General features: G+C 42.1%; 1 protein-coding gene across 1 annotated transcript in view; it reads left to right on the forward strand.

The window, feature by feature from the left end:
• The window catches only part of FRAS1 (Fraser extracellular matrix complex subunit 1), a 507,275-nt gene that overhangs the window by 434,843 nt on the left and 54,421 nt on the right, over positions 1-18,011 (forward strand). Inside the window, exons 51-58 of the mRNA XM_040237169.1 lie at positions 2,502-2,615; positions 4,351-4,501; positions 5,772-5,931; positions 8,374-8,542; positions 11,666-11,912; positions 13,304-13,648; positions 15,480-15,640; positions 16,695-16,842. Coding sequence (XP_040093103.1) covers positions 2,502-2,615; positions 4,351-4,501; positions 5,772-5,931; positions 8,374-8,542; positions 11,666-11,912; positions 13,304-13,648; positions 15,480-15,640; positions 16,695-16,842 — 1,495 coding nt within the window. The remainder of the gene's footprint in view (positions 1-2,501; positions 2,616-4,350; positions 4,502-5,771; positions 5,932-8,373; positions 8,543-11,665; positions 11,913-13,303; positions 13,649-15,479; positions 15,641-16,694; positions 16,843-18,011) is intronic.

The raw sequence follows: 18,011 nt of genomic DNA on the forward strand, positions 1-18,011 counted from the left end.
CGGACAGAGGAGCTTGGTGGGTACAGTTCATAGCATCACAAAGAGTCAGATACAACTGAAGCAAATTAGCACGCATGTACTCAACACTGCTTGAGTTTTGGTTCTGTCACCTAATTGGCCTTGGACAAATGACTTACCTTCCATAAGCCTCAGCTTTTCCTCTGTACAGTGGGCACAAGGATCTTCGGGCACAAGAATCATCACCAGCTTCCATTGGTCTAAGGATCAAAAAGATCCATAAAAAATGCTTAGCACTATTGGCAAAGACTGAGTGCTCACAGAAAAGATGGTCGTTATCATTATTATTACTGCTATTATTTTTCCTTTTCCTTTGCACTCACCCTTTGTTCCTTCCTTTTTTTCTTTCATCTGGGTTTTCAATAAGATCACAGGGTTCCAAATCGTCTCCTGAGCCAGTCAGAGTTTTCAGTCTCATGAAGAATTACAGTGGCTAAGACTATGGCTTTTGCATCCAAAAGACACTGATTTAAATTCTGCTTCTGTCACTTGCTACCTGAGTGTCTTTGTAAGTCATTTAACCTTTCTAAGCCTTAGCTTCCTTATCTGTAAAATGAGGATATCTACTCCCCTGATTACACAAAGCACTTAGCCCAGTGCCTTACACGGGAAACACAAGAAATAGCCAATAAATTATGGCTATAATCATCATGGTGGTCACTTTAGGACCAGCTTGTGGAACAAATGAAGATGCTTTTCTTTTGAGGTCATGAAGCTGTCAAGCTTCTCTCCCTTAAGGGAATTGCTCACTTGTAACATTTAGGTGTTCAGAAGAAACTATAAACATCCCCTTTCACTCTCTTCCCTGCAGATCTAACTCTTTTTTAGCAGGTTTCCTGCAGCACCATAAACTTCCCCTAGGAATAACTGCAACTCTGATGAAAGGTGGACCCCTGACGTCTCACACAGCTGTCTGACTCAGCATAAGCAGTTTTAGTGAGCACGTGATCACACCCTACTGTTTACTTCCAGCATAAGCGAAGGGTCAGCAGCTTCTCTCGGGCCTGCAATTTTTTTTCCTACTTTGATGATGAATGATTCTTTGCCTGGCCAGGAAAGATCCTCTGGTGTGCTTTAGAAACCAACAGCCTGTGAGAAGGTCATTCTCAGTTGGCCAAGGTGTCAGTAGGACGGCTCTTGGGATTTCCCTGCCGTTTCAGTGTCCACTGCATCTCCACCTGGCAGGTCATCACGTTCATTTTCCCTCTCCCATACTGTGGCTGCTTCCCCAGTGCGTTTGACTTTCAGAAGAGAAAAAAAAAAAAAAAAAGATCTCAGGATGAATCAACAAGAGGGCCACCTCTCTGATAAACATAAAAGGTCACAGCTGGTCTCCAGGGGGACCGTGGCATTTTGAAAATGGAAATTATGTGGGAGGGTTGGAGGAGACTGAAACACCAGTGTCTTGCTGCCCTGTCTGCCATCTTGTTGTATCAGTTCCAAAATGGGGAGGTACTGGACCGCACTCCCCACGTGTGTTGTGAATATGCATGTGGGTATCTGTGTGGTGATAAAGTCATAAACTGAAATGTCTTTGCACTATTCTCACACATACCTTTTTTGGGGGGGAGGGGGAGTGGTGGTGCTGGGTCTTCGTTGCTGTGAGCAGGCTTTCTCTGGTTGCAATGAGTGGGACCTGCTCTCTAGTTGTGACGCACAGGCTTCTCATTGTGGTAGCTTCTCTTGGTATGGTCTCTAGGGCTGTGGGCTTCAGTAGTTGTGGCCCATGGGCTTAGTTCCTCCACACCATGTGGGATCTTCCCAGACCAGGGATCGAACCCATGTCCCCTGCATTGGCAGGTGGATTCCTAACCACTGGACCACCAGGGAAGTCCTCACAAATGCTCTTATTCTTGATTTCTTCTGCCCCCTTTCCCCATGTGAAGAGTTCTTTCTCAAAAAAAAAAAAAAAGAAAAAAAGAAATCTTTTCCCATAAAACGTCTTTTCACATTTAGCAGAATCCTACCTGAAGACCTTAACATTAACTAATTTTTTTTTTCCTGGCAATGCTGTGCCTCATGCAGGATCTTAATTCCCCAACCAGGGATCAAACTGGGGTCTGGGATTGCAGGGTCTTAACCACTGGACCACCGGGGAAGTCCCTGACATTCACATTTTAATGATGGAAGTTTTAATGAGAGTTATTGAAAGGAAGATATTTTGTTTATTATTTCACCTCGGGGATAATATTGAACTCAACTAAAGAAAGCTTAGGTTTGGGAAAACCAGCTTCCATAGTAGCTGGAATTCCAGCAAGAGTGCCACTTGTGTCTTGCTTTTCTTCTTGTATCATTTCCACTTTGTCAGTCAGCATTGTCCCCGAAGCCTCAGGAGCCGAGTGGTGATAAGCAATGGAAACTTGCTCAGTTGCCTGTTTTGAAGTGTCAACAGATTTCAGGGGTTCCAGCTTCTGTAAGTCCTAGACCTGACATACTTCAGGGATGTGTGAATGATGAGTTTTCTTTTTTGGCTTTCATCCCAGATCATAACAGCAGCACCTCAGCAGTTCTGGGTAGACATCCTCCCAGTGGATGATGGCACCCCTAAGATTGTTACCAACCTCGGACTCCAATGGCTAGAGTACATGGATGGCAAGGTAAGGCCTTTCTATCTGCTACTGTCTCACTAACCAACTTGGGCTCTATCCTATTTGTGACAGTATGAACAGAACTATTTAACTTATGTCTATCCTTCCCTAAGTAAGCTGAGTTCTTAAGATTGCAGAGCTCCATGAGTCTGGTTAGAATTGTATTATAGTTTAATACATAGTTTAATAGTTTAATACATAGTTTAATACATCTATAAGATGTTCTTACAGAACGACCCGCAAATATAGTAGCTCAAACAGGATAGAATATTTTTTTCTCACGTAAAGCATGGAAGTGGGGAGGTTAGGGGTCCACATGACCATTCAGAGATGCATATTCCTTCTGTGTTACTCTTCTGCTATCACTGGAGTGTTGTTATCAGAAAGCAGGGCCAAAACTCCAGCTGTTCATCAGTACTGCATACCATGGGAAGAGGAATATAGAAAAGTAGGGGGCAAGGAACTTAATTTCAAGCAAGTGATACAGAAATTAAACACATCACTTACACTCATTTTGTTTTAAGAAGAAATTGATCCTGTGGCCCTATCTGTTGCATGGAGTGTCCAGCTGGGCAGTTTGGTGCTCAGCTAAAAGTTTGTTGACTAGAAAAAGGGGAGGATGGATTTGGGAAAACTTCTTGTACATGCCATAGATGGAAAGGAAGTAAGTTTTTTGATAGATGAGTATCATCAGAGGATTTCTAGAAATTTAAATTTTTTTCTCCTTTTCCTAAGTCCCAATTGGGTCATTTTAATATATGCCATAAGTCTCACCTGGTACTATGTCAAGCATTAAATTCTCATTTCCACCTAAACACACACAGTTCTTCAGCTCAGTTTGGGAACTGGTTTCATACTTTTGTTTGTGGTATTGCCTCTAGAATGTGAATTTTTCCATTTCCATGTCGCTCATGAGTTGGTTGTATATGTAGCAGTGGTGTTACAGCTTTCCACTGAACTCACTGGGAATTTTAAAATATATGAGACAAAATTAGTACAGATTCCTCTTATGCCCTATTTGATATTTTTCTCAATACTCAGAACCATCCTATTCTCTTCTTCTCTGATTGGTCTTCCACCTCCAACTCTTACCCTACTCAGTGACTCTTATCAAAGTCATCAATGGCCTCAGTTTCACCAAATCAAAGATCACTTACATGCCCTTATTTTACTAGGCCTAGTAACATTCAATAGTGTTGACCATCCTTTTTTTCTCTAAACCTTTGGTCTCATTAAATATTTATTGAATGAATAAATGAGTGAATTAAAATTTAGCCAGTATATTTGAGCAGTATTGGGATATTATATATTTGTCTGTCTTAATTTCAAGCACTGTAATCAACTCTCATATGGTATAAATTGGCCATCTTCCCTGGATTGTATCCTTCTTTCAAAGTTCCAACCTTCTTTCAAGGCAAAACTCAAGCCACCCCCATCCCTAATCCAGATGGAATGAATTGTCCTGGCTCCCTAAAACTGTGGTGCAGTCTTTTCTGCGTCTCCCACTATAGCACTCACCACAGTTACCTTGCTCATAAGCCTTTCTTCCCCAAGAAGGAATGAACATCAAGGGCAGAGGCTGGGATGGTTTCTATCCTCATAACCTCTTCGATCCTGACAAAGTTCTCCAGGCAGTAAATGCACTTAGTAAATCATGGTTGAACTGAATTAAATCTGAGTAAGAGGGTCTTGTTCCTGCTTTATTCCCATCTCAGGAATTAAATTTAATGGGTTTCTATTCCAGGCAACCAACTTGATCACCAAGAAGGAACTGCTGACCATGGACCCGGACACGGAGGACCTGCACCTTGTCTATGAGATCACCATGGGCCCCAAGCATGGCCATGTGGAGAACAATCTGCAGCCTGGCAGGGCAGCGGCTACCTTCACACAGGGTGAGCGCTGGAGCTGGGCTTCCCTGGTGGCTTAGGTTGTAAAGAATTTGCATGCAATTCAGGAGACCTGGTTTGATCCCTGGATTGGGAAGATCCTTCTAGAAAAGGGAAGGGCAACACACTCCAGTATTCTTGCCTGAAGAATCCAATGGACGAAGGAGCCTGGCAGGCTACAGCCCATGGGGTCTCAAAGAGTTGGATACGACTAAGCAACTAATATGAGAAGGGGGAAGGGTCTGTTCTAACCCCAGTTCCGCTGCCTCCCTCATCTTTCTCACAACCACTGCCAGCTACTTCCGCGCAGGACTTATTTACAGACAAATAGATCCTTTGGCATCTAACCATGCAACAGTGAAATTTTACTTCTGCTGATATTTTTTCCCGTTACTCCAAATTATGGCCCCCAAAAAGAAAATTTTTATCTTTACCTGGCTTCCTCAGTTCCCAAATTGCTTTCAGTTTTGACCAAGTTGTTTGGAAAAGATCATGTGATACTTCTGGGTTTGCTTTCAAAACAAAAATAGCCACCAGACTTTATGAAACATCTGTGATCCTGTGTGGTTTATTTTTTTCTCTAAAGGATTATGGATTTTTTATGTCTTCAGCAAAGAAAGAAAAATCAACATGGGTAGATTGCTCAATAGAATAGTTTCCTGTTTGGAATCACATCAAGCAAACCAATTTGTATTTTAGTTTATTGGAAACTTTTCAGAGTCTTCTAGACTGCTGTAGGGGATGGACCTGATTGGGCAGACAAACTGTGTCTTACAATTTATGTGCCGTATTCCCTTTTAATCCCTGTCCTCAATCCGTTTTCTTTCCTAGCCCCATGTTATCTGTGTCTTGTGATGGGGGCTGTTTTAATCCAACCCCAGCTTTTCTCAGTAACACATACCTTCCAAAGAACCTTCATTATGAAGGAAGTAGGGACAGATATAAGCATATATGCATGGCAGACAGGGTCAGAGACTTTCCTCTGTTGGCTCAAAGATTTGCTTTTAACTTTCCATAGACATTTATTAAACTGCCAAGACCCTGGGATTGTCATTGTACAACAGCATAAGGGTACTTCCTGTACACAAACAGAATTACAGGATCGTATTTTAAGATCTGGTAGAAACATTTATTTTTAAGACTACAATCTTTTTTTGTTCCTGGAAAAATAAGTTTTGTCTGTAATACACTAGAAGAATAAACTGGATGTGTCGGGAGAAATCTATGAGGCTGTCTTTACATCCCTTGGTTAATTCAGTATCTTTTTTTCCCACAGAGGATGTGAACTTGGGGTTGATTCGTTACGTGTTGCATGAAGAGAAGATCCATGAGATGATGGATAGTTTTCAGTTTCTGGTGAAAGACAGTAAACCCAATGTCGTCAACGACAACATCTTCCATATCCAGTGGTCCCTCATCAGTTTTAAATATACCAGGTACAAGTGCTGTAGGTGTTCATTCTTGAGAAATGAAACAGGAAAGCAGAGGAAGCCCAGATGAAGCAGCTTGGAGGTCAGCTATAATCATCCGGTCATGATGGTGGGATGATAATAAGAATAAAAATAATAATTGCACCAAATATTTCTTGAATACCATATATACCAGGCACTGTAGTGGGTAATTGATATACGTCATCTTGTTTAATGCTTGCAGTTATGAGATGAATAACCTTATTGCCTCCACAAAAACGAAGCAACAGAGACAGAAATAGGTTAAGTAACTTATATGAGGGCTTCCCAGGTGGCTCAGTGGTAAGGAACGCACCTGTCAATGCAGGAGATACCTGTCAATGCAAGAGATGCGTGTTTGATTCCTGGGTCAGGAACATTCCCTGGAGAAGGAAATGGCAACCACTCCAATATTCTTGCCTGAGAATCCCATGGACAGAGGAGCCTGGTAGGTTACAGTCCATGGGGTCACGAGAGTCAGACAAAACTTAGTGACTAAACAACATTAACTTATCTGAAGTCATATAGCTAATAAGCAATAAAGTCCAGTGATCTTAACCATCATGCTTTACTGCTTCTCCTGAAAGTATTTTTCCTTCTGTCTTCAAGTGTAGAAGATAATCCAGAAGAACTGATGGGGAAAAAAATACATTGAAAAAAATAATCACTGGCCTGCAAAAACAGTATTTGCCTTCTGACTCCATTCTCCCTGTTCTTAAGCTTATATTCTCCCCCTCACTCATGTATCTTTAGTTAAAAATTCATAGTTTAACACAGACAGCTCTTCAAGATGCTTTTGTAGTCTTGTTGGGGAGTCCAGAGGCAGAGTATCAGTGAGTGGTAAAACACAGAGCTGATTTTTATAGATTAGATTATAACTAGGACTGTAATTTTTGTGGGAGATTTAAATCTACATTTTACAGACCTACTAAGAAACCAATCTCATTATAATTCAAATGAAAATTGGATCTTGGGAAGAAAAGAAGAAGGCATGTGAACTTGGTTTCATGTGCCCCGGATGGAGGCTATCCTATTGTCACACACACTTGGAGAATGAGGGGAAAATATGAATTAACATATATGTGTGTTATATGTATATGTAGTTATTGTCTAGTCGATAAGTCATGTCCAACTCTTTTGTGACTCCCCACAGACTGTAGCTCACCAGTCTCCTCTGTCCATGGGATTTCCCAGGCGAGAATACTGGAGTGGTTGCCATTTCATTCTCCTTTATATACATACACTGCTGCTATTTACCTCTTACTTGTAACTCCTTCAGAACTGAATAAGTTGAATAAAACTGATGATGTTTTCTGGACAACCCTCTAATGTTTGATGGACTAACTAATACAGAGAGTCCCCAAACTGGCAATGAAGATAAACCTCTCAACTTTGCCGGCAAGCCTCATGGCAATAAGCCACAAGTCAAAGTTAATGGCCATCTTCAGTGATGAAAAACAAAGCCCAGCTCAAGTTTAGCTTTTCTCAACCTGGATAGCTTGTTGTGAATAAATGTCACCTGTATACTTTGCCTCCTGCTTTGCAATTCAACAGAAATTCCTAGCAACAAGCTATGTTAATTCTGTGTCTTAGTGATTCCACGGGCTATAACAGAATACCATAACCTTGGTGACTTGTAAACAACAGCTCTAGAGGCTGGGAGGTCCAAGACTGAGGTGCTGGCAATTCAGTGTCTGATGCGGTCTTGCTTCATGTCCATGGAGAATTGAGTTCTTGCTGTAACTTCTCGTGGCAGAAGGCAGATAGAGCTCTCTTCTATGATAGCACTAATTGCATTCACGAGGGCTTCACTCTTGTGACCTAATCACCTTTGCAAGGGCCCCACCCCTATTACTGTCACAGAGGGGATTAAGGTTTCAACATACAAATGTGGAGGAGCACACTTCCAGTCTATCGCACCTTGGCCCTCCCCCATTGTCATAAAGCCCCATTTGCCTCAACACCTTTGTTACTTTGGCCCAGTTCTCGTTTTCTTACCTCTGGCACCACTCTGGCTCTTTTAAACACCCTAGAGGCCTGGTCCAAGTTATTAATTGGCTTCCAAGCAGCTTTCCTCCAAAGGAACTCACTGACCTATGCTAATTACTCTACCCCACTTGGACGACATTGTTATTTCTTTGTGGTCTGAAATATGGAGGGCATAGCTCTTATGTGCTGACTGTCCTCCAACTCCTTCTAAAACTGGGGCAGACATCCTTCTGCACCCACTCCTTCTTTGGTCACCTGCTTCTGTGACTGTCACAAGTGAATATATTCCCTCAGTTTACAGCTAACTTCTTATAGGAACCAAACCACCTCCTCTCAGAACTGTCTGACCCCAATAACCAACCCTCAGAGATAGGCATTAAGCACATGGATTCTTCACAGCCCTTTCAGAATTTCAGAGATGGCCTTTTTGTGTGCTTCCAGCTACAACGTCAGTGAGAAAGCAGGGTCAGTGAGTGTCACAGTGCAGAGGATGGGGAACCTGAACCAGTACGCAATTGTCCTGTGTCGCACGGAGCAAGGCACGGCCACCTCCAGCTCCCGGGTGGGCTCCCAGCCGGGACAGCAGGACTATGTGGAGTATGCTGGCCAGGTAGGTGGGCTTGGGGGCCTCTGACTCCCGAACTGCTGGTGGGCTGCAGCCAGGCTGGGAGGTGGCTATCGTCAACTGTGCTAGTTTCCCCCTTGTTGACCCCAGCTCCCTGCCCATTGCACCCTTCCTCGGGTCACTGCGCTACGTTGTCTTCCCACAGTGCTCTCTCCTTCACAGTCTGTCTAGTCCCTGCTACAGTTTTAACTGCTGTCTGGCTTCTCAATCTTCACATTTTGCTTCATGACCAAGAAAAGTCTCCCAGGCACCATGCTGTACACTCAGCCTTTGATATCCTAACCTTTCCTCCCTACTTCTCATTACCTGAAGGGTAGGGAGGCTAGTTGGGGAGCTCTTGGAATCAGCTGCATGAGAGATGAGCTTCATTTATAAAGTGAAGGTGGAGTTTTCAATTAACAAATACACACTACATATAAAATTGATAACCAACAAAGACCTGTTGTATAACACAGGGGACTATACTTAGTATTCTGTGACAACTTATAAAGGAAAAGAATCTGAAAAGAAGACATATATACGTATCACTGAATCACTTTGCCATATACCTGAAACCAGCACATTGTAAATCAACTATACTCCAATAAAACAAATGAAGTGAAGGTGGAAACAAGTGGGTGGATTCAGCAGACCAGTAAGAATTGATAGGATTCAGCAGTGGGTTACAGAGTGGACAGAAGGGAGAGATGGATGGTGATGCCTTTGCTGGGAGGGGATACCAAAGAGGAGCAGGTCTGGCTAGGGGTTGATCTTGATTCTGCTTTGGACATGTTGAGTGTGAGCTGCCTTAGAGAAAATCAGTTGACAGCTGTTTGAATTTGTAGGAGTGTAGATACACACATATGTATGCATGCGTGCACACACACACATACATTTGCACATCTCTATGTGACAGTGGTAGCAGTGGGAATTAGTGCCAGGGTGTGAATGAAGGAGAAAAAAGAAAAAGTGAAAGCAAAAAAGAGGACATAAATAATAAACTCCTTTGTGGCAGGACGCCCTCTACATGTCAGATTTAAGTATTTTACAATACCTAGCACTTATTAGGTATTTATTAAGTGTTTTTTTAAAGTAGTTTCATTATTCTTATGGCAGCATGAATCCCTGTAAAGAGAAGTGGGCTCTCTTTCTGAAACATTTCAGTTGGACTAAGCTAATGCCTCTTACGTCAATTTTTTTTTTCATTTTTACTGAAAAGTAGTTATCTAAAATGTGTGTTAGTTTCAAGTGTACAGCAAAGTGATTCATATATATATTCTTTTTCAGTTCTTTTCCATTATAGGTTATTACAAAGTATTGAGTATAGTTCCCTATGCTATAAAGTAGGTCCTTGTTATCTTATATATGTTAAAGTCACACAGTCGTGTCTGACTCTTTGTGACCCCATGTACTATACAGTCTGTGGAATTCTCCAGGCAAGCATACTGGAGTAGGTAGCTATTCCCTTCTCCAAGGGATCTTCCCAACCCCTGGGTTGAACCCAGGTCTCCTGTATTGCAGGCAAATACTGAAGCGGATATCCTATCCCTCCTCCAGTGGATCTTTCCAACCCAGGAATTGAACTGAGGTCTCCGCATTGCAGGCAGATTCTTTACCAGCAGAGCTATCAGGGAAGCCCTGATATCTTATATATAGTAGTGTGTATATTTTAATCCCAAACTTCTAATCTATGTCAAATTTAAATGAGAAATTGCAGTAGATCAGATAAGCTAAGGAATCTTTTAGCAAAATAATAATAAAGAGCACATACTTGTGTTTTTCAGAGAATGACAACAGACAGTGTGTTCTAGACCTAAATACAGACCTTTGAGCATTTCATTTAGCTGGGAGCATTTTAAAATGTGGATCTTAGTAAAACTTAATTTGATACATTGATTAGATGTGGAATAGTACATTTTTATTGATAAAAAGCATGTGTTTTTCAGATTAGTGTGACCCCAGATGTTTAAGACTAATTTTCACACATTTTAGCTATTTCACAAAATGCAGTCCAGGCCCACTACCTGTCCACTCAGTTTTAGACTGATCCATAACCCTGGTTCCATGTGTAGGTTTTAAGCATCATCTTTTTTATAAAGACAAAGTAAAACCAGAAGAAATCCCTATAAATTCACAATTATATGCATATAAATTAATTTTTCTATTTATATCAGGCTAAGTTAATTCACATTATGGCTCTACTACATCTAAATGGGAAAAGATGTAATAGTAAAGTTAAAATTCAGTCCGGCCTGTTCATAATGTGACTTTCTCTGAATTCAAACTCCATAATTCAGTGCACTGAGATTCTATGTCAGTTTTGATTATATGAGTAATATGGTGATGATGATAATATCTTGCATTTGTTCCATGCTCTAAAATAAAGTTAGTGCCTTCATTTTACATTGTCTCATTTAGTTCTCCCAGTAAGTATGTGAAATAGACATATTGTTATTTAGCCAATGGCGAATCTGAGGTTTGTAAAGTTTTATAGCCTAACCCAGCTTGGAAGTAACAGAGCCAGGACTTGAGGCCAGAATTTCACACTCCAACTTCAAAGATCTTTCCAGTTAAACTTGCCACAAATAAAAGGAGAACTGAGTAATCAGATGACTTGTGCCGTGACTTTCCTGGTGGCCCAGTGGCTAAGACTCCATGCTTTCAATGTAAAGGGCCTGGGTTCCATCTCTGGTCAGGGAGCTAGATCCCACACGCCAAAACTAAGAGTTTGCTTGCCACAGCTAAAAGATCCCCTGTATGCAACCAAGACCCAGCACAACCAAATAAATAGGAAAGCAATTTTTTTAGGTGCTTAAAAAAATGACTCTTGCTGTCCCAGCTGATTTAACAAAACAGGATATAAATAGTTACCTACATGGTTTTCTACATTTACCACATGGTAGGAGACATCTCTTCCTTCCATGTCTGTATACAGTGAATCAGCCCCGGTGTGCAGAGGTAGAATGGGGAGAAGTGATATAGCAGGAGGGATTGGCTGGAAGAACCAACTGTTTCATTCAGTGGCCTGCCCAGTGGACTTGGGTCCTCTTTTTTCTTATGATGTTCTTGGGAAGCAGAGCAGGGGAATCTGAGGCACAGCTTATCTCCTTGTTGTTTCCTTTGTGACAGGTGCAGTTTGATGAGCGAGAGGACACCAAGTCCTGCACCATCGTCATCAACGATGACAGTGTGTTTGAGAACATCGAGAGTTTCACCGTGGAGCTCAGCATGCCAGCGTACGCCCTACTAGGGGAGTTCACCCAGGCGAAAGTCATTATCAATGACACTGAGGACGAGCCCACATTAGAGTTTGATAAGAAGACCTACCGGGTCAACGAGAGTGCTGGCTTTCTGTTTGCACCTATTGAAAGAAAAGGTCTGTTGGTGCCCAAGGCGTCAAGGAGCTGTAATAATAGCTAACGTTTATTCTGTCCCTTTCACATGCCATGTGCTCATGTACCATGTTAACTCACGTGTGGGGATGCATCACGGGTTATCAACTCACTTCAATCCCCAATAACCATCCTCCCTACAGTGAGTTCTACAGATGGCTTCTCTGTTGAAGCTGTTTGCATGCCCATTTATTCTTTAGTGGGACCAGAAGGCTAGTTACATTTGGCCTTGCAAGTGACTCCTGAACTCAGAGTTCTTAATCAGTCACCCAGTCCAAAAATATTTAGTAGCCTTGGTCAAGGCAGGCAGTTACAGTGTGCAAGAACTGGCTTCCTGTCTTACTTCTTGGGAGACTGAAAATGTATTTAAAGATTTCCCCATGTGAGTGTCACATGTAGAGCTCAGGTGAGAAATTAACCATGTGTGAGAAATAAAGGGGGATTCCACTGGGGTGGAAAATCAAAAGAAAGATCATATGGATTTATGATTGTGAAATATTGTGACTTTAATAACACATAGAAATTGAGGGAAGGGCTATATGTATATGGATTTTTGGTTCACTTTGCTGTACAGCAGAAACTAACACAACATTGTAAAGTAATTACAGTCCAATAAAAATGTTTAAAAACAAATTTTTTTAAACACATGGAAATTAGATCCCTATTCAAAGCCACAACCAGACTGTAAGTGATGATGTTAGGTATTTTGTTGCATCTGCTGATGGTGTTAGTGTGGCCAACACTACAGGTAACACCAACCCTTGGTGATGCGACTCAGGACAGGTAAGTCTTGTTGGTTGCTCTGGGTCAGCCAGCTGAGCCCAAATAGCCTATCACCCAGGTAAGAGGCAGCGCTAATAAGTAAAGTCATTTGTTCAGAGAGGCAGGGTTTTTTGTTTTGTTTTCCTTTTTTTTTTTTAAACAGGCTTATTTCTCCCTGGGAACTAAAGTGCAGAAGTTATTCAGAAAGGCAGTGAACTGTGCTCATAGCACTTGTGTGCTATGTATATGCTATGCTCATAGTAATTGTGTCTTCAGGACACAATTACTTTTCTACTTAAAGTACCAAATATGTCTCTTCTCCCTCCACCTGCTGTGGTCTTAGATGGCGGGCAGTGAGTCTTGTGAATTAATAGAGCATGAAATTCACAGAATAGGAAATCCATCCCAGGTTGTTTGGTGAAGGATCTGGGATATGTGAAATCCTCAAGTGGCTTAGACCACAGGCTTAAGACACTGCAAAGTAGGGACATTTCCTGTTAGAGTTTGGATGGAATATGTCAAAAAGAATCATACCCATCAAAATTACCAGAGACTTTAAAACTTGAGAAATGCTCATTCAACTATTTTGGTATTCTCGCCATTTGTGTTTCAGGGGATTCAAGCAGCATTGCATCTGTGATTTGCTACACGGTCCCCAAGTCAGCTATGGGCAGTAGCCTCTATGCTCTAGAATCGGGCTCTGATTTTAAATCTAGAGGGATGTCTGCCGAGAGTCGAGTGATATTTGGGCCTGGTGTCACCATGTCCACCTGTGATGCCATGATCATTGATGACAGCGAGTACGAAGAGGAAGAGGAGTTTGAGATTGCCCTGACAGGTGCTTCCGACAATGCCCGCATCGGAAGGGTGGCGTCTGCCAAGGTGCTCATTGCTGGTCCCAATGATGCTTCTACTGTGTCCTTGGGCAACACAGCTTTTACCATCAGCGAGGATGCAGGTAATGGAGAGCATCTCTGGGCTCCCCTCACTCATCTCCTGATCCCTTCCTTAAATAGTTTCCTCTTAGTTTTGAGAATGCCCTTAGGATGTTGAGAATGCCATTCCTCAGTGACACCGTTGTCAGTCTGAGGCAGGTAATATTCAGCATCAAAACCAAGAATGAAAGATAGTGAAGGTTAGGGAACTGAATTCACTTATCTTGCTCTGCTGACTAGTGACAGGGAGAGACCTGACTTAGAGCTCACTGGCTGACCTCTGTGGTCCAAAGGGAGGGTATAGTGCTAAACATTTGCATGTGAAGGAAGGGGATGTGCTCTGTTGGAGATGGAGGTAAATTATTTAGTGTACGGCAACTGCCATAACAAATAAATTCAAAATTTCAGTGTTTTAACAATGGAACTCTCATTCCTATAACAGCCCAAGACAGTCAGTGGGCAGATTTCTTCCACCCAGGTCTCTTCCCTCTTTGGGCTCCACGTGGATCTCAAAGTCTTCCTCATCCTGTTGACAGACATCCTGCTATTAACAGGAGAGTCAGTGGTTGTGCTGAGCATCTGCTAATCTGAGCCCCTGATCAAGACCTTGCACCTCTTTGAAGGTGATATTCTTAGCAATAGTAAAAACTGAGATTTTGGAGTAGTTATTGAATGCCTGCCACCATGCCATGTACATTGCATTCTTTCTTATTTATAGAGAAGAGCAAATGGAGTCCCAGAGAGGTGAAATCAATCATCAAAGACCAGCTAATATGACAGAACTGGATTAGAACCCAGACCTTTCTATTATACCGTGTTCCCTTCCCCATACAACAAATGCCCAGCCATGACTACTTGTCGCCTCACGGCTATTGGCTCGAAAAGTATGATTGATGGACTTGTCACGTAGCTTTTCTCTGACCTTGATTGTGAAAACAGCTAAAAATTTCCATACATATCATTAGGGCCCTACAAAGTATGTTGTCATAGCGGCCAGAAGATGAGCTTCTTCCTGAGATAAGCAATAAGCACATATAGTTTAAGTAATGATGTGTGCAGCACTCAGATAGAATAGGGAAATCACCCAGTTAGGAACATTTAATTAGGGACATTCAGCTCCAGGCCTCATAGAGTCCCCTAGCTGGTTCTTCCTTAATTGGCTATTTTCTAGCTCATCCTCGAGGCCCTCGTCTCTGAGTTTCTTCTCCATAAATAGGCTTAACGTGTTTTTCAGTGGACCCTCCCCTCTTTGTTGTTGTTGTTCAGTTGCTCAGTCGTGTTCAACTCTTTGTGACCCCATGGACTGCAGCACGCCAGGCTTCCCTCTCCTTCACTATCTCCCAGAGTTTGCTCAAACTCGTGTCCTTTGAGTCGGTGATGCCATCCAACCATCTCATCTTCTGTCGTCCCCTTCTCCTCTGCCTTCAATCTTTCCCAGCATCAGGGTCTTTTCTAGTGAGTTGGCTCTTCGCATCAAGTGGTCGAAGTGTTGAAGTTTCAGCTTCAGCATCAGTCCTTCCAATGAATATTGAGGGTTGATTTCCTTTAGTGGACCCTCCCCTCTTAAGTCCATTGTTCTCCTGTGAAGAAGCCACAAAACTGCTTTCCCCTAAAGGCTGTCTTCCTGGCACCACCACCATGGGGCCCTCCTGCAGGTCTGCTCTTGAACTTAATATCCATACAACGAGGGATGGTGACACCTGTGGACCTCAGAGGGCACACAGAGCATCACTGAAGGTGGGCTAGGCAAGGTGGCAGGATGGAGCTGCTGTGGCGAGGGAAGACATTGTTCTGAAAACCACACTCACACTCTGGTTCAAGGCTGACCACTGAAACGTATGCTTCTCAATTCAGGTACAGTGAAGATCCCAGTTATCCGCCATGGGACTGACCTTTCCACCTTCACGTCTGTCTGGTGTGCCACGCGGCCCTCAGACCCAGCTTCTGCCACCCCTGGAGTTGACTACGTTCCCAGCTCTAGGAAGGTGGAGTTCGGACCAGGTGTCACTGAGCAGGTGTGCATGCAGAGGTCAAAGGCCAGATGGGTTGTTCATGTCGTCTCTAGTCTGCTCTCCAAAGTCTCTAGAGGACTCTAAAATATTGAAATATTACTGTCTTCTCTTTCTTCAGACATCTTCCCTTTAAGATGTTTAGAAAAGCTCATGGGTGATAGACACCAAATTATTAGAAGGGATTACCTGTATGGCACAACTGTAGATCCCAAACATAATATTGTGAAGTTAATATTGTAATTTTCATCTTGTTAATGTGCCCTTTGGCTTCCAACTAGGCAGGATGAGACAAAAACTAGCTTTGTCTATCCTTTCCCTACTGCTGCTAAGTCGCTTCAGTTGTGTCCGACTCTGTGTGACCCCATAGACGGCAGCCCACCAGGCTCCCCCGTCCCTGGGATTCTCCAGGCAAGAATACTGGAGTGGGTTGCCATTTCCTTCTCCAATCCTTTCCCTAGCCTTACCCTAATTTGATGGTTTTGACGTCTGTGTTTCTGAAGGGCTAAGTTGCTGTTACTCTCCCATTCACCTCTGGGATGAGGAAAGGGGAGTGTCGAAGAGGCGAAAGGCTTGTATTTCAGGACCATTGGAGAGTTCAAAAACACAAACCAACAAAGAAACTTAGATCTTTGACAAACTCTCCAAATGCCATTTTCAGCATAATATCCAGCATCACGGATTTAGGGTAGAAACTGCACTTCATTGATTTCAGATGTCTAGAGAAAAAACACCTAGGGTATGTGATAAATAGATCATCATTTTATGGATCTAAAAATTTACTTTAAGACCAACAGAGAAATACAAGTTGTTACTTTTGTCCTAATCTCCCAAAGGCAAATAAGTGTTGGGTGGTGAGTATTCTATAAGATTTGCTTTGATTTTTCCTCTCTTTTTTAATTAGAAAAAAAATTTATGGAGGAGTATGTGCTGAGTCAAGGTGTAATTGACATATAACATTATATCAGATTCAGGTATACAACATAATGGTTCAATATTTGTAAATATTGTAAAATGAACACCACAATAAGTCTAGTTAACATCCTGATTTTTCTCCTAGTATTGCACCTTGACCATCTTGGATGACACTCAGTATCCAGTGATTGAAGGGCTGGAGACATTTGTGGTTTTCCTCAGCTCCCCACAAGGGGCCGAACTGACCAAACCCTTCCAGGCTGTCATCGCAATTAACGACACATTCCAGGATGGTAAGAGATTGGGGATACCAGCTGGTGGCTCAGATCAGATTTCTATTATTTCCTTAATATCCACGTACATAACATTGGAACTCATTCACATTTTCACTCAAGAAAAGTGTGTGTGTGTGTGTGTGTGTGTGTATGAGTACATGCGTGTGCACATTTTTACATAGAAATATGGGGCAGAAATCATCATTCATGCTTCTGGCACTCTGCTAGGCACACTTGGGGATATTGCACATCCAGTTCCAGGTCACCCCTTTAAAGTGAGTATCACAATAAAGCAAGGCAGATGAATTTTTTGGTTTCCCAGTGTATATAAAAGTTTACACCATACTGTAGTTTATTAGTGGCCTGCATTGTGTCTAAAAAAAACAAATGTACCTTAATTTTAAAATATTTTATTGCTAAAATGCTAATCATCTTCTTAGCCTTTCGCAAATCATATTCTTTCCTTCAGTAGAAACATCAAAGATCACTGATCACAATCACCATAATGAATATAATAATAACGAAAAGTTTGAAGTATTGGGAGAGTTACCAACATGGAACATAGAGACACAAAGTGAGAAAATGCTGTTGGGAAAATGGCATCATAGACTTGTTCAACACGATTGCCACAAATTTTTGATTTGTCAAAAATATAGTTTCTACAAAGGGCAGTCAAGTGAAGTACAATAAAATGAGGCATGCCTGGTTGGGCTGTGTCCTCAGAAGCTCAAGCTCTAGTTGGGGGATCAGACCCTCAGACAGAAAAAGTAGAATATATTATGATAAATGACCGAATAATGTGATAAATCTGGTAGTGTATGGGAGAGGAGCCTGAATCGTAACTAAGTGTGGAAGAACCATAGATTTCACAAAGGAAGTGATATTTAACCAGAGTCTTTAGGTGTGGTAGGAGTTTATCTAATGGATAATAAAGCGTTTCCAAATGGAGAACTATAGTATATGTAAGGTATACAATTTTGAAAGATGCATATTTGGAGAACAGTGAGATGCTTGCTTTTGCTTCGAGCCTGGCAGGAGGTGAATGGGAGGAAATGAAATGGAAAGACATGTTGGAGACAAGTTCTAAGATGTCTTATGTTCCAGCATCAGGAATTTATAGGTACAGGGGAGCAGCGGATGCTTCTGAGCAGAGGAGTGGTGTGATTTTTGTCAGAGGAAACTAATAC

Source organism: Oryx dammah, unplaced genomic scaffold, assembly GCF_014754425.2.
Source record: "Oryx dammah isolate SB20612 unplaced genomic scaffold, SCBI_Odam_1.1 HiC_scaffold_3, whole genome shotgun sequence".
NCBI classification, from domain to species: Eukaryota; Metazoa; Chordata; class Mammalia; order Artiodactyla; family Bovidae; genus Oryx; species Oryx dammah.